The 13,962-nt window shown below is 34.1% G+C and overlaps 2 protein-coding genes across 3 annotated transcripts; both read left to right on the top strand.

Moving 5' to 3' along the window:
- The first annotated feature begins 714 nt into the window (after positions 1-714).
- LOC142553421 (uncharacterized) lies at positions 715-4,384 on the top strand. Its single transcript, XM_075663654.1, has 6 exons — positions 715-972; positions 1,090-1,124; positions 1,860-2,048; positions 2,627-2,677; positions 3,812-3,876; positions 4,003-4,384. The coding sequence occupies exons 1-6, from the start codon at positions 890-892 to the stop codon at positions 4,093-4,095; spliced, it is 516 nt and encodes a 171-aa protein (XP_075519769.1). The 5' UTR covers positions 715-889; the 3' UTR covers positions 4,096-4,384.
- A 1,235-nt stretch (positions 4,385-5,619) lies between these two features.
- LOC142553420 (mitochondrial import receptor subunit TOM40-1-like) lies at positions 5,620-11,353 on the top strand. Of its 2 annotated transcripts, XR_012821945.1 has the most exons (12): positions 5,620-5,878; positions 6,014-6,095; positions 6,201-6,300; positions 6,385-6,480; positions 6,557-6,607; positions 6,830-6,895; positions 7,620-7,721; positions 8,412-8,480; positions 8,581-8,664; positions 10,019-10,101; positions 10,766-10,861; positions 10,965-11,353. XR_012821945.1 is itself a non-coding variant. In XM_075663653.1 (11 exons), the coding sequence occupies exons 1-11, from the start codon at positions 5,740-5,742 to the stop codon at positions 11,019-11,021; spliced, it is 942 nt and encodes a 313-aa protein (XP_075519768.1). In that variant the 5' UTR covers positions 5,622-5,739; the 3' UTR covers positions 11,022-11,353. The 2 variants fall into 2 exon arrangements, 1 of the variants encoding a protein (XP_075519768.1); XM_075663653.1 differs by lacking the exon at positions 10,019-10,101 and having other exon boundaries at positions 5,622-5,878.
- Positions 11,354-13,962: the final 2,609 nt, after the last annotated feature.

Raw genomic sequence — 13,962 nt, 5'->3', positions numbered from 1 at the left:
TTTGTTTTTTTTTTTTAAAAAAAATTTGCTTGGGTGTTCCCAATCTATGCAGCCTTTATTATTGTTATTAACTTATTATTACTGTAAAAATACACACACACACACACACACAGTATCGTGTTACATACTCCCATTAAAACATAACGTGCCAGGTTCGTGAATACATAGTTAAGATTCATTGTAATTTCTTACTATTATCAACAAATGCGAAATGACATTTCTTGTTGGCGCAATTATCTTCCTTAGGCTTCTTAATAATGCTCGGTGAATCGTAGTTTTTTGGTATTGCAAATTTGTAATAAAAATATCATTAACCAGTGCAAATCCAAGCATTAGATTATGGTTTAAAAATTCAAGAAAAATAAACCCACACACAATGAACTCGAAAGAACAAAACCCCCTAAAATGTTGCTGTTTCAATCTTCATGAAGCAACATTTCTAAGACAACAAAAATTAGAGCACATTTCGGCAGGACAAAGTAACATTGAAGCCAAGCACGGGTAGGCAAAAGATCAAGATTGCAATAGCAGAGATCAACAATAATAAAATATACTTATTTTCCTCTATTAATCTATTAAATTTTTTTTTTTTTTGGCTACTCAAAACAAATTATTGTTTTAAAAAAAATTCAAAATATTTTTTTTGAAATTTTAAGGTTTTACGAAATTTTAATGTAAATTTGCCGTAAATAGCCTTCATTATCTTAACCAAAAGAAAATTGAATCGTTGAAGGAACTCAGTACTTACGGTCCTAAAAAGCGCCAGGTTGGAAATTGCAATCAAATTATTAGATCGAAAACCCCCCATTTTTCTCCTCTTCTCCACGATTTCAACTTCCGGTGGCGGAGCTGTCGGCGGTGGCGGTAAATTTGAAGAATTGGACGGAGAATGCTGGAAAACCCGAGCGTTGATTCTTCGGCAGCCGCCGCTAATATTGCCACCGTCAAGCGCTACGCCCCACCTAATCAGCGGTACGAAGAACTAGTTGGATTCTTGTACCTCTCCTATTTGCGTTTATTTTCGCTCTCTTGTTTTTTTGGGCGGTCTTGGAGAAGTTGGGATTTATTTACTGGATTGATTTCATGCAGGAATCGGTTGCTCGGCCGACGCAAGTCCGGAGGAGGTAGTTCGATGGAAGTGTAGATTACATTTAATTTTTGGCCTAATTACGGATTTTCTGTCTTACTCCGTGTCTCAAGCTATCACATTCTTCTTATGTAGTTTTATAGTAGTTTTACGCATATTTTTAATTTTTGTTCTGATCGTTTTACTTAATTGTATTTCTCAAGTACAGCTGTGTCTCAATCTGATTCGTGTAACTCTTATATGTTCAATACTTGGAAAGTTTCATCTTTTGGTAATTTCTTTGATTATTTCTTGACCATCCTTCCTCTTTTTGATTCAAGCTCGAAAGCCAGAGTTATGGAATACGTTAGTGCAAAAAAACTTGATCTTTTGCGTCTTAGCAAATATATTGCGAACCAGCTTATTATTCGATAGTCGTGCAATTGGTGGGAGGATTCTAAAGGCCAACCCATTTTTTAAGCCAACTGTACTATGGAAGAACATACGCCATTTAATTTCCACCAACAGCACTGACTTTGCTGATGGGTTGAATAGTTTCCATGGAACATCTACTCCAGTAGAGTTAGGGGTTCACTGGGTGGGTTAAAAAAATTAAATTCATAACTCTGACCCGAGATACTGATTGGGTGATAGGGCATTAGAATACGATGTAGTTTATCTAATTTAAGGATAGTTCATCTGAATCAATTCAAGGTATGCAACTAGAATTGCATAGATCAATTCTTTTACAGATGTCTTTCTTCATGAAACTTTTGATGATGTGATTCTACAGATCGACTAGAACGGGCAAGCACATATGCTAATGATGGAGAGAGAAACCACATTAGTTCTACGAAAACTAATTCTACGGTCGATCATGGAGATGCTGGTGCTAACAAACGTTCTGGTGAAAGTCATCGCTCGAGACTAATTCCTTTACACGGATGCTCAAACAGTGAAGCTTTTCAGCTTTTGAACAATCGTATGTTTCTTTCAATTATTGTTTTCTGGAATTACGTGTGTTTTGAATATTTCCTGCTATCATTCAAAGTAAGACGAAGTAGAGAGATGGAATAATTACAGTGTCATCATCTATTCATGGAAATGAGCCTTGGTTTGCTTAATTGTTGAAGACTTTACCATATCAAAAACACTTCCTCATTTAATCTGTCACATGGATCTCATACCATATGCATAACATGCACCACTGCTTATTGTAGGTCTATTGATCTTATCTATGTGATTTTGAGAACCAGAAAATAGAGTTCTGGTCAGCATTATGTTTTAAACCACATTTAATAGAGGTGTTATTGTATGTACAACTAATTGTTGGACTCTATTTCCAGAGAGCAAAGTTGTCAGGAGTTTTCCATGTTTTTGCATGAATAGATATACCTGTTGTTGATTGGAAATAAAATTAGGCACATGCAACTTGTGGATTAGCTCTACTGCCTTTGTTTTTAGTTGCTTCTGGAGCCAATTTTGGTGCTGCATTCTTAAGTGTCTAAAAGGGTACCAGGTTTGATCATTTCACAATTCAACTTTAACTTCTTGGTGCAGGTTGGACAGCTGCTATGAGTGCATACAACAATTTGCCTGAAGATTCAGTCGGTGATTTCACGAACGCTGAATATATTTATTGGCATAAATGTTTATGCATGTGCATTAATTCTTCTCATGTGAAAATATGTTAGGGCTAATTTTCCTATCTAGCATATGTTTTCAACCAAAAGTGAAGTCAAGCAATTTCCTTTTCTGTTTAATTTGTTAATTTGATGTTTGAACAACGTGTTCTGGAATAAGGTATAGTGATAATACGTTTCTTTAATTGCTATGCCAAGTCAGAGATTTAGTGAGTTGGTCTATTTTGGAAATCTCGTAATTATTTCAGATTCTTTCAAGAATTTTTAGTTTCACTGTGCGTTTGAGAGCCTCAGAAATTTCAGTAAATGTCAAATAATCAGTCACTGCTTTGTGAATTAGAATTTACATTTTTATCTCAGCTTAAGTTGAAGTTTTGATGTCAATGGTCATGCGTTTTACTTGTAATGACTAGGAATAGTTTTTCCTTCTGATTTCTTCCATCCAGTAGCCACCGAAGCTGCGGGGAGAAATGGGTGTGAAAGGTTAAGCATAGCTTGCCTAAGCCTAAAAATGAGCTTTTTTTATCTTGGGAAGCTGTACATTATGTTTCCTTTAGAATACAGAATGCAATCGAAGTATATTTTTGAGAACTAACATGGGAAAGTGATATTTTTACCTCTTCTTTTGGCAATAGCTGTATTTCAATTTAAGAGCAATTATTTTTTTATGGAATCATAGATCAATGTGATTGTATCCATTTGAAAATTATATATGGTACTTTCTAATTTTTGTTCTGGTTCCTGCATTCAAAGTTTTGAAATATACATCATTAGGAATTGGCCAACCGAGTATTTATTAGTGGGGCTCCATCTAATTACCTAAGGCTCACATTCCGTATTTTAGAATTTACCTTGTACCAACCTGTGAGGCGGTAACAGATCTTTACAGTCTCGTCATATAAATATTAGCTCCACATTATGGTATTATCACTTTCAACATGCTTCGATCCTTTAATAGATATTATGATTATCAAGGTTGGACACGTGCTTGTTATGAAGAAACTTAGTTGTTCTCATTATTTGGTAACTTATTTTCTGAAATCTTTCATTTTTGTCCCACTGCCGTGTTGATGTGGTTGACATTTTTTCTTGTGTGTACTAGAAAGGCCAGTTTTGTACACAAAGAAGAGTGCATCAGCCTGGGGCCAAGCATTTCTTCCTCATATGGTATGATGGAATATGTTCTTGCAATCGTTCATTATCACTACCCTTTCATACTTCAACTCCAACCCGAAGATCAAAAAATTCCATCCGCCTTTCTCATGGAGTATTGATAATTGTTAATTGTTTCAGATAATCCAGCCAACTGTTACTAGTGGTTTGCAAAGGGATTTCTTGAGCGAACTCCGACAGGCAATGAACAATGCAAATTCTGGTAAACACTAAAACCAGTGAAGATTGTGTAATGGTGATAAACTTGAATTTGGTGGATTCAGGAGCTTTTGAGCCATTGAATTTGTCTCTCTGCTTGTTAACCTTTGTGTCACGTTCTGATGTAATCTATCTGCACAAATCTCGAATGTCTGTCCATATCATGTGCTTATGTATTATTAACGGAGGGTTTGGTTTGAAGAATCTGTTGAGTATGCTACAAAATCTTTGTTTTGATCTTTCTCTGTTAAACCTTTTATCCATAATTCACTACAAATTTAGTAGTTTATAACTTTCTTGGTTACGGATCCAAAAGTGAGATTCACTTTTGCCACATACAATTTTGATTATTTAAAATTCTTTCCCAAAATTTTGTACGCTGTTAGTTAATTTTTGCTGCATCTAAAATCTCACAAATATAAGTTGTTTCAAATCAAATAAGTTGTAAATCCTTTTATCTAGAATTTATGTCAGACTTTTAAATTTCATCCATTAGGTTTTATTAAGATTTAAACTTAGATATATTCTTTTTTTGTTGTATAGAAGCTCTTTTTAATCTATATGCTATGTATGTTAAGTAACTACAAATATTTAAAAAGTAGGCTTCATGTGATATAGATGGGTCGACCCAATCTAGACTTGAAATGAAAAATAATATTTTGACAGGATCAAGTCAGATGAAAGATCCGTGTCATAAAACATAAAAATTGTATTTTTTTATAAGTCGATTCGTACAAAAAATCGGTCTCGCAAAATTAATTTGTGAAATAATCTCCTATGAATTTTTATGATATTTAAAATAGTTGGAAATACATGTTACCTTGGAATCTTGGATATAGTTTATAAATTTCAAACCTATAAAGATCACTAGATTACTTGATTAAATTGTTTGATATTTTTACTATATTACATTATTGATTATCTATTTTATTTCTTTTCAACGTCTATTTCTTGATACATAATGTATTCAACAGTCAATTTATATATGTTTTGAGTATGATATATCATCATTGTTTTGTCTAATATCGTGAGATACATCGTAAATATATAAATTGACGAGAAGGTCACTTGTGAGATAGTCTCACGAATCTTTATCTGTGAGACTGGTCAATCCTATCGATATCCAAAATAAAAAGTAATATCCTTAGCATAAAAAATAATATTTTTTCATGGATTACCAAATAAGATATCTGTATTACAAAATACGACCCGTAAGACCGTTTTACACAAGTTTTTGTCTAAAATGAGAGATTCAATTCATCACATGTCTTTGTGATAAATTTAATATAGGAACTTGATTTTTTATAGATAAATTTCTATTTTATTTAAATACAATAATATAAAAAATTTGGAAGAAAAGATAATAATTGTTGTCCAGCCCCTCGATTATCACCGACATATTAAATTTTTGGACAAGGCTCGTTTTAAAACATAGTTATAAAATAAAAAATTTCAGCTATAAAAACAGAAATGGGACATATCACTAATTTTTAAATTTTTAATTAAAAATAAATATAAACATATGTAAAGTGGACCGAACCCTTATTGCCTTGTTGGGTTTAGGGTTTTAATCGAGGAGAGGTTTTGTCTCGGCAGCAGAAGAAAAAGAATCAACTTTTATAGATCTTCTTCTCAAAATTCAGGAAATTTTTTGAGATCATGGCGACTTTAATTCCTCCGTCGACTGCCGCAGCTCCCCCGCCGCCGTCGAATCCAACCTCCACGGAGCAGAAGAAAGTAGATTACTTAGATTTGCCTTGCCCCATTCCGTATGAGGAAATTCATCGCGAAGCTTTTAGTAAGTCTTTTTACTGTCATACTCATCCGTCTTTTTCATGTTTGTTTTTTGTTGTTTTAGATAGCGAATCTAATCTAATATTTTAAAAAAGGTCATGTTTAAAAAAATGCTGAGCTTGTTTATTGTTATTGACAGTGTCCTTGAAGCCAGAGCTTTTTGAGGGAATGCGTTTTGATTTTACGAAAGGACTAAACCAGAACTTTTCTCTCAGTCATAGGTGGCTTAGTTGTTTATTCTCTACATCATTTCTGTTTTTGTTTTTTTGGTGTCTTTCTTTGCTTTGCTGCGGCTTATGTGAAATTTGGTGTGTAATTGCCATCAGTGTGATGATGGGACCAACAGAGATTCCTTCTCAATCATCTGACACTATTAAAATCCCCACCGCTCATTATGAATTTGGTGCTAACTTTATAGATCCAAAGGTTTATTACTGACTTACTCCTCATTTTCAATTTATAGCGAGATTACGTGGTATGACCATGGTAAAGTTACTTGTTTTTTCTCAGTTGATGCTTTTTGGAAGGGTGATGACAGATGGTAGACTAAATGCAAGATTAAAGTGCGATTTGTCTGAGAACCTTACACTTAAGGGAAATGCTCAAGTATGCAGACTTGCTGTTTGCTTATATATCTGTTCATATCTTGAAGTCATGCAATAATCGATATTTCTTTCTGTAGCTTACGAATGAGCCACATATGTCACACGGCATGTTCAATTTTGATTATAAGGTAAATAAGCTAATCGAAAATTTGAATGCTTTTTTTTGGATGGCGATGGTTTTGTGTTGCTATGGCCTATGGAGTCCTGATCTATGCTGTTAACTAATGGATTTAACTTTTGGTTCGTCCAGTTCCATACTCCTCACTGGCCAACAGTACAATAAATGCCAGTGTTTTGTTGAGTAAAAGAGTTGATGTTAAATTGTTAATAGTATGCCAAATAATGTGCAGGGATCTGACTATAGGACTCAGTTTCAAGTAGGAAATGGTGCTTTATTTGGTGCAAGCTACATTCAGGTGAATGATTTGATTCTATGCTATACATAAAAGAACGAGTGGCATTAATGGTCACCAAATGTGGGTTTCCTATTATATGCTTTTTTAAGAATGGTTAAATAAACTATAATTTTATCCTGAAAAATAATATAATAAAATGAAAATACAAAATAATATTTTAAAAACTTATAGAAGCGTAATTACACTATATAAAAATCTAATATACTTAAAATTATATTCTTTATTAAAATTTAATATATAGGCGCTGATTGTGTGCCAAAGGATACTAGTATGTATTATTGTTGATGCAACTTAGAAAACTAGGAAGCACTTGTGGCTGGAGAAAGTAACAGTTTGTGAAATATGAGGGAGAGTGAGAGAATCCCAAGAAAATAGTGATATTAGCTTCAACAAGGAATTATGGAAATAAATAAATAAATGGATATTTAAAGAGATGTAAGGCTTGGTATCTCATATGGGAAAACATCAAAGAATGAGTTGAACTTTGGGCATAACTGGACAATGATCTCAAAGAAATTCTGTCTTGTTCTTTATTAATCGGATGACAACCTTTATAGCTTAAGTCAATTACTGTAATCTTTTTCATTCTTGAAAGTTCATGTCCTCTCAGATGTATCTCTCGACTCTTTTATGTGGTTGCAATGATTAATTCCAGAATGAAAAATGTTAAAGATGTTTTGCATTTATGGAGGATTGAATTTTTAGTCAATGATTATTTTTTCAGAGCGTGACTCCTCATTTATCATTGGGCGGGGAAGTATTCTGGGCTGGTCAACATAGAAAATCTGGCATTGGCTATGCTGCACGTTACAACACCGACAAGATGGTACTATTTATTGGGTCTTTCTTCAACACATGCTTTGGTTTGAGACTTTTCATTTCAGTTTCGTTTCCAACTTTTTTTCTTGTAGTTTCACAATTAATTTAATTGAAGTCTTGGTTTGTATTTATTGCCTGGAATTTTATGCTGGCATAAATGTCATTCAGTAGATTTAAAGGCTTTCAACAGAGTTGTAGGGATACTAAAACTCGAATCTTAGAACTTTAGTACTTGCCTACGTATAAGTGAAGAGAGCACATCATACTTTATTCTTGTATCTTGTCTATAATTTAGCAGTGCTTCTCTATTCTGTGTGTGTAATAGCTGAGTAACGTTCATGGATGAAATAGACATTATTTTGTTGTTTTTTAATCAAAATTGAACGAATGCTTGCAAGTAACAAGAATAGCAGTCCTTTGACCCTGTGAATTAAATGAAAAACACCAGTTGATTTGGCGGAGAAACAAGCATGTGGTAATCAATGAATTTCAGCCAATTGGAACTGCTAGACTTAATTTCAGATGATTAGGACTGCTAATCTGAATTTCATCTGATAAGGACTACCAAATTGTTGTATGATATTGAAAATAACCATATGTTGCCATAATAGAACCAAACTCGGAAAAGTTTTACTTGTTCTTTTTCTCTGTTGGTGATGCTTGGGCAGAGCGCTTGATTAACTTTTATCTCATGCAGGTTACAACTGCACAAGTTGCTAGCACGGGAATGGTTGCTCTAGGCTATGTACAAAAAGTATCTGAGAAGGTAACATTAGTGTATAATCCATAGCATAAGCTCTTACATCTAACCTTTTTGTGCCCGTTTCTTTCTAGTGGCAGATCATAAGTCGATCTTTTACTTTTAGGTTTCTCTAGCATCAGATTTCATGTACAACTATATGTCTAGGGATGCCACGGCCAGCTTTGGTTATGATTATATCCTTCGGCAGGTGATTCTCATTCTACTAATTTAAGTTTCTTGACTCAAAACTCTGTAGTCTAGTGCTAGTTTCCTGAGCTCAGTGCCCCTTTTTGGCGTGTGTGGATATAATAATTTTAACCTATCTAAGGTGATGACACACGTGCTTGTAAGAGAGGCTCTGTTATGTTCACGTTGAGAGGCATACTTTATTAAATAGATATTCTTATCAAGAACATGTGAAAAGCCAGTTGAAAATTTTCTGGTGTTTCAACTGTTTGGTTGATGATTAGTATTGTGAGATCACTCACATGTTCATAACGTAAATTAATTTTCTATGGTTAATATGATTTCTTTTGTGTTACATCGTAAACTAAAGATGAATTTCAGTTTTCGTGCTTGTAGGCATGATGATATACAGTTAATACCTTTTTTGTGCATTAGCTTTTGTTTCCTTTCCTTTTCTCACCTGAAGGTTTTTCAACCTTGTGGCCTATGCATTGTGGGAACATCTGTACATTTTTTTTATGCTGGATAGCTTCCTATACCTGTCTTATTGAGAGAGCAGTAGAAATTTGAGAACATATTCCTATTATCTTAGCATCTGATTTTTACATGTAAAATAGAATCACACCCTTCGGTTTACTGGCATAAAACCATGCATCCTTTTTCTAAATAAATTATTTTATTGATGAAAGTGCTTGATTACTTTCATAATTTTGTATTAATTTCAAGGAGCAATTTGTTATGAGCATTTCAGTCTTGATGACATTTGCTCGAATTCTAAATTTCAAATGTGCGGCTGTGATGATTAGCTTTCACTTTCTTCTATCATTTTATATTGTCAACTTACTTTTTACATATGCCTATAGGCAAGTAAAATTCAAATGAATTCTTTATCAATGGGAACATTTTGTTGGAGTGGTGTAGAAACTATGGTGGGTGGATATATAACATAAATCAGAAGCAGGTTTTCTTATACAAAGGCGGCAAATATTGCATTTTCTTCAATATTATTTAGTTCTGACATTGTGTTACTTGCGAACTCTTGACCTTATGATGGCACTCTTATTTTGATGTTGAGCCTTAAGATATAATTTAGGTGGCTAACCATAGGAGTTTTCATTAGTTCAAATGCAGATAAAAAAATGAATGAGAGAGCTGTTTGGATATGCTGGAAATAGTGCTTCTATCTTTATGTCAATCATCAACCCTTCGACTTCAATATTTAAATTTGTTTTTGGCTTCCTTAAGTTATTCACAAATTGGCTAACCATTCCTTTGGAAAAAAATGCCATAGCCATCATGGACAGTGTTTTGTTAATGCCATGAATCTAATAACTTTCCACTTTCGTTTTTAGTGAAAATTTCTTGTTAAATGTTAGATATTGGAATGCATTCTGAATCATTCAGTGGTGCTTATCAAGCATGATCCTGTACTGGAAAACCTCGTGCTTTTCAATCGCCAGTGAGGACTTTCTTTCATGATGATTATTTTTAATTTTGAGGAAGAATGAAGGATTTGCAGATTCAACAGAGATGAGCAGTACTTACTAAATACTACTTCAATGAATGTATTGTTATATTTATTTGGTCAAGATTTTTTTTTTTTTTAAAAAATTGTGTTAAACATATTGTTTTTATATTGGTCATATCTTATACTTGGCTTAAGCCAAGGTCCTCTGCAACCATCACCTTGTCTGAGAATTATTATTATTCATACCATCAGCTGTGAGAATATCTGCATCATTTAAGTCGCTTCAATTTATAGTAGACTTTTTTTTTTGATAAGAAACTTATATTAGACTAGAAACACTTGAACTGCTTGTATTACCGAACAAGTAGTCTTGTGCATAGGGTTGGTGTACGCAATGGGCCAAATCCAAACCTTAACAATACAATTTAATGTAAATTTATTTTGAATTTTCTTTAACATGTTTTGCATCTCTAATGATTGTCAGATCAGAATAGAGATGGATTGAAATCATGACTGGACTCATGAGATCTCGCCATCTAGGCTTTTGAATTTGAACAACATAGTCTTATGTTTCAGTTTACTATCTTTAGATACTTTGGATAAAGAAAATACAATTCCATCTGTATCCTACTAACATCTCTCTTATCTTTGGCAGTGTCGTTTAAGAGGAAAAATTGATTCCAATGGTGTTGTGGCTGCTTTCCTGGAAGAGCGATTTAATATGGGTCTTAATTTTCTTCTTTCAGCTGAGGTAAGGAATGACCCCACTTCTTCCTTCTGTTTTCTTAGACCTATCTTCATTTCCCTTTGCCACTTCATCAATTTTCAACATGTTCTGCAATTGTATCTTGCAGATAGATCACCGTAAGAAAGATTACAAGTTCGGATTCGGATTAACTGTTGGAGAATAGAATAGGTACCATATTGGTTATGAGTTTCAATTGTTGTTGCGGGCATCATTTGGGTCGGATGATTCTACTCTTTCTATGAGAATCAAGGAATCGGTTTCGTGCTTTTCTGGAGTAAACATTATTCGTTGGCAGCCACAGTTGCTGCTATATTGACTCGAATCAGTTTGTAGTTGAATTTTTACAGGTTGAACTTTTGGTGTTATTCGTTTCCCGGGCCACCGTAGATTTCATAACCTGCTAAAATGCATAAAGATATACATGTTTTTTTTTTAATCCAATTAATCGTGTGGTAGCATTAATAAAAAGTGAAAAGCCTGTTGGCGTTTGGGTTATCGTGTTTATTTCAAATGTGCCTATGAGAATGCTTGGCAAAATTTCCTTCCTTGAATCTTTGTTCTCCGTTACAGTCCCTTGAGTTTGATTACTCATCGTGTAATTTAGAGATATGCTGGGGATGAGAGGATGAATGATGGATCAATTATACATATATGAATATAATAACAATTTATAATTATCTTTCGTAGATTTTGAGTCAATCATCGAATAAAACTAGAATGTGTAATGAATCAATGTATCATCGTTATCACCAAACAATATTTCAATATTTTTGTAAAAGGTTAAATTTATGCCATGTATCTCTCTTGTTTTCGAATCTACTATTTGCTCATGCTCTCTCACTTGCACAGGTGATTTTGGAAACCTTTGGTTGATTATAGTTCACTCTTTTTCTGAAGAAAACGGGTCGTCATGAACAGTTTACTGGTGCTTCAATGTATTTTGGTAGGATTTCAAAGTTTAATTATGTTGATTCTCAACATTCATTAACACGTACCTCGCAGTCGGATTTGACATGCATATATAGGATACACAGGGGATCACAACGGAGCAGGTCTGGTCAAGGAAAAATTGGACCCACACTCGAATCCACTCATCTCATTTTGGGTGAATACAAATTAATTATTTAAATTTAGTACTTAAGTCAATTAATGTTGTAATAGGAAATCAAAGAAACTCGTATCGCATTGAAAAACCAATCCAATATAATATTCTTTACACAATTGTGTAATGTAAGTGATTACTTATGTTCAAGTCAAGCCATGTCAAATTCATACGAGCTGGGGGAGTTGCAACACACTCGACCAAGCCCGAGCGTGCGCGCATGCTCAAGACCGAGATCGAGTCATGCACGTCCCAAAGAGCACATTGATGGAGCAATTCACAGGTACGCATCAACACGAAGAGCATTGATGTGCCTTTAATCATACAACCCAAAAATTAGGCTTGATGACGTGGAGCGCGGTGATGTAACAGTTGTACATTTAGCATACATGTCGCAATGATTTGGTTATGTGGCGAGTGATTGTGTGCTAGTACGATGAGTGAGATGGCACTGGTTAAGATCCGTTGAATCATGATCTAAAGGGTAATGATGAAGAGGTGCGGTGATTCAAGACTCGTGACATGTGCTGATGTGGTAGTGATCGGATGATATGTCAAGTGAATAAATGCCACTAAGACAAGTGAGATGGTACCAGCTACGATCCAACTACAAGCCGTTGAATCGTGATCTGAAAGATAACGATCTAGTGTTACGATGATTCAAGAGTAGGGTTGATTTCATCCTACATGTAGGGGCATTACCCCCATGATAGAATCAAGAGCCCAAATTTAGCCACACATACATGGGGTCCATTAATTTTTTTTAAAATCACATATGTGTGTGAATCTTGTCCATCCAAACCATGTGGGGGTAGCATCGAAGCTACCCAAGAGTAGGTGCAATCAAGACAGTTGAATGATGATTGGATGGGACGGGTTGATCTAGATCAGGAAGATCAAATTTGGACCATGAGATTAACACTGGTGGTTGAGATTTGTTTGATCTTGGGTTGCATCCAAATATTGTCATAATCATGAAGAGATGCGATCTAATGGTTGTGTCTCACCAAATGAGATGCAATCTACATCATTAGATCAAGATACGACGGATTAGATTATATCTTATCCAAAAGTCACAATTATTCATGAAAAGGTCACTGCAACGAAAAATATAAATAAACTTATATCTCATAATGAAATAAAGTTAGACTTTTAGAAATCCGAAAATACATAATTTTCACCAGCTGCATATTTTTGCATATTATTTTCCTTCTTCATACAGAAAAGTTTAAAAATATCATAGAAGTTCTCTCGATTTTTGTGGTTTGGAGTGCTTCAATCACAAAACACAAATCGTTATATTTTGAAATACGGTTGTCGCATTCCATAATATAAGGGACAAATTTTTCAAGTGATAAAGTCCAACTCTAACATCGACTCACTTTGTGTCTCAGTCTTGTTTCAGTGTTTTTCGCAACATCTCCTACGATAATTTACCAATAGTTTCGAATTTGCAACTCCTACAACACCAACATTAATTATTGTCAAATTCTAAAATATTTTTCTAGGTAGCAAAACTTGTTGCTTTCGCGAGGATGTGATTTTTTTTCCTTTTTTAATTATTAGATGAAGAAGCTTTAATTTAATTTAAGTTAATTTAATTTAATTTAACATTTTAGTGACTCCGTGTGAAGCAAATGAGAATATACAGCCAGATTGTTGGTTTGATGGATGGCAGCAAGCAAGAATCTAAATGCAATTTTACCAAATAGTAGACAGCAAATATTCTTAAAGTTTGTTTCAGAATAGGAAAACAAGGAAAGAGTCAAAGAAAGAGTTATTCATGAACTTAACAACACTATTTACTGAAACCAAGCTTGAATGCAGAACACTGTTCTTTGTACAATAGAGTCGTTGAATTATGTTGACTCTGCATTATACACACATGATCCCGTAGTATTGTGCACAACACCATATCTAATTTTGTTAAGTTGCATCCAATTACGCTTTCACTCCATTTATTGGCCCCAATCTTGAATCCGCCTCCCCCAATGATTGGATT

This window comes from Primulina tabacum, chromosome 8 (genome assembly GCF_025594145.1).
Source record: "Primulina tabacum isolate GXHZ01 chromosome 8, ASM2559414v2, whole genome shotgun sequence".
Classification (NCBI taxonomy): Eukaryota; Viridiplantae; Streptophyta; class Magnoliopsida; order Lamiales; family Gesneriaceae; genus Primulina; species Primulina tabacum.
Note: the sequence above shows the minus strand (reverse complement) of the source record. Positions and strands in the feature narration are given on the sequence as shown.

Excerpts from the sequence above, each read along its gene's own strand:
- LOC142553421 (XM_075663654.1), top strand. The coding sequence starts at position 890 with ATGCTGGAAAACCCGAGCGTTGATTCTTCGGCAGCCGCCGCTAATATT. Across the intron at positions 2,678-3,811 it reads TTTGCCTGAAGATTCAGTCG|AAAGGCCAGTTTTGTACACA; the intron begins GTGATTTCACGA and ends TGTGTGTACTAG. Across the intron at positions 3,877-4,002 it reads AAGCATTTCTTCCTCATATG|ATAATCCAGCCAACTGTTAC; the intron begins GTATGATGGAAT and ends TAATTGTTTCAG.
- LOC142553420 (XM_075663653.1), top strand. The coding sequence starts at position 5,740 with ATGGCGACTTTAATTCCTCCGTCGACTGCCGCAGCTCCCCCGCCGCCG. Across the intron at positions 6,301-6,384 it reads CTAACTTTATAGATCCAAAG|TTGATGCTTTTTGGAAGGGT; the intron begins GTTTATTACTGA and ends GTTTTTTCTCAG. Across the intron at positions 6,608-6,829 it reads TGTTCAATTTTGATTATAAG|GGATCTGACTATAGGACTCA; the intron begins GTAAATAAGCTA and ends AATAATGTGCAG.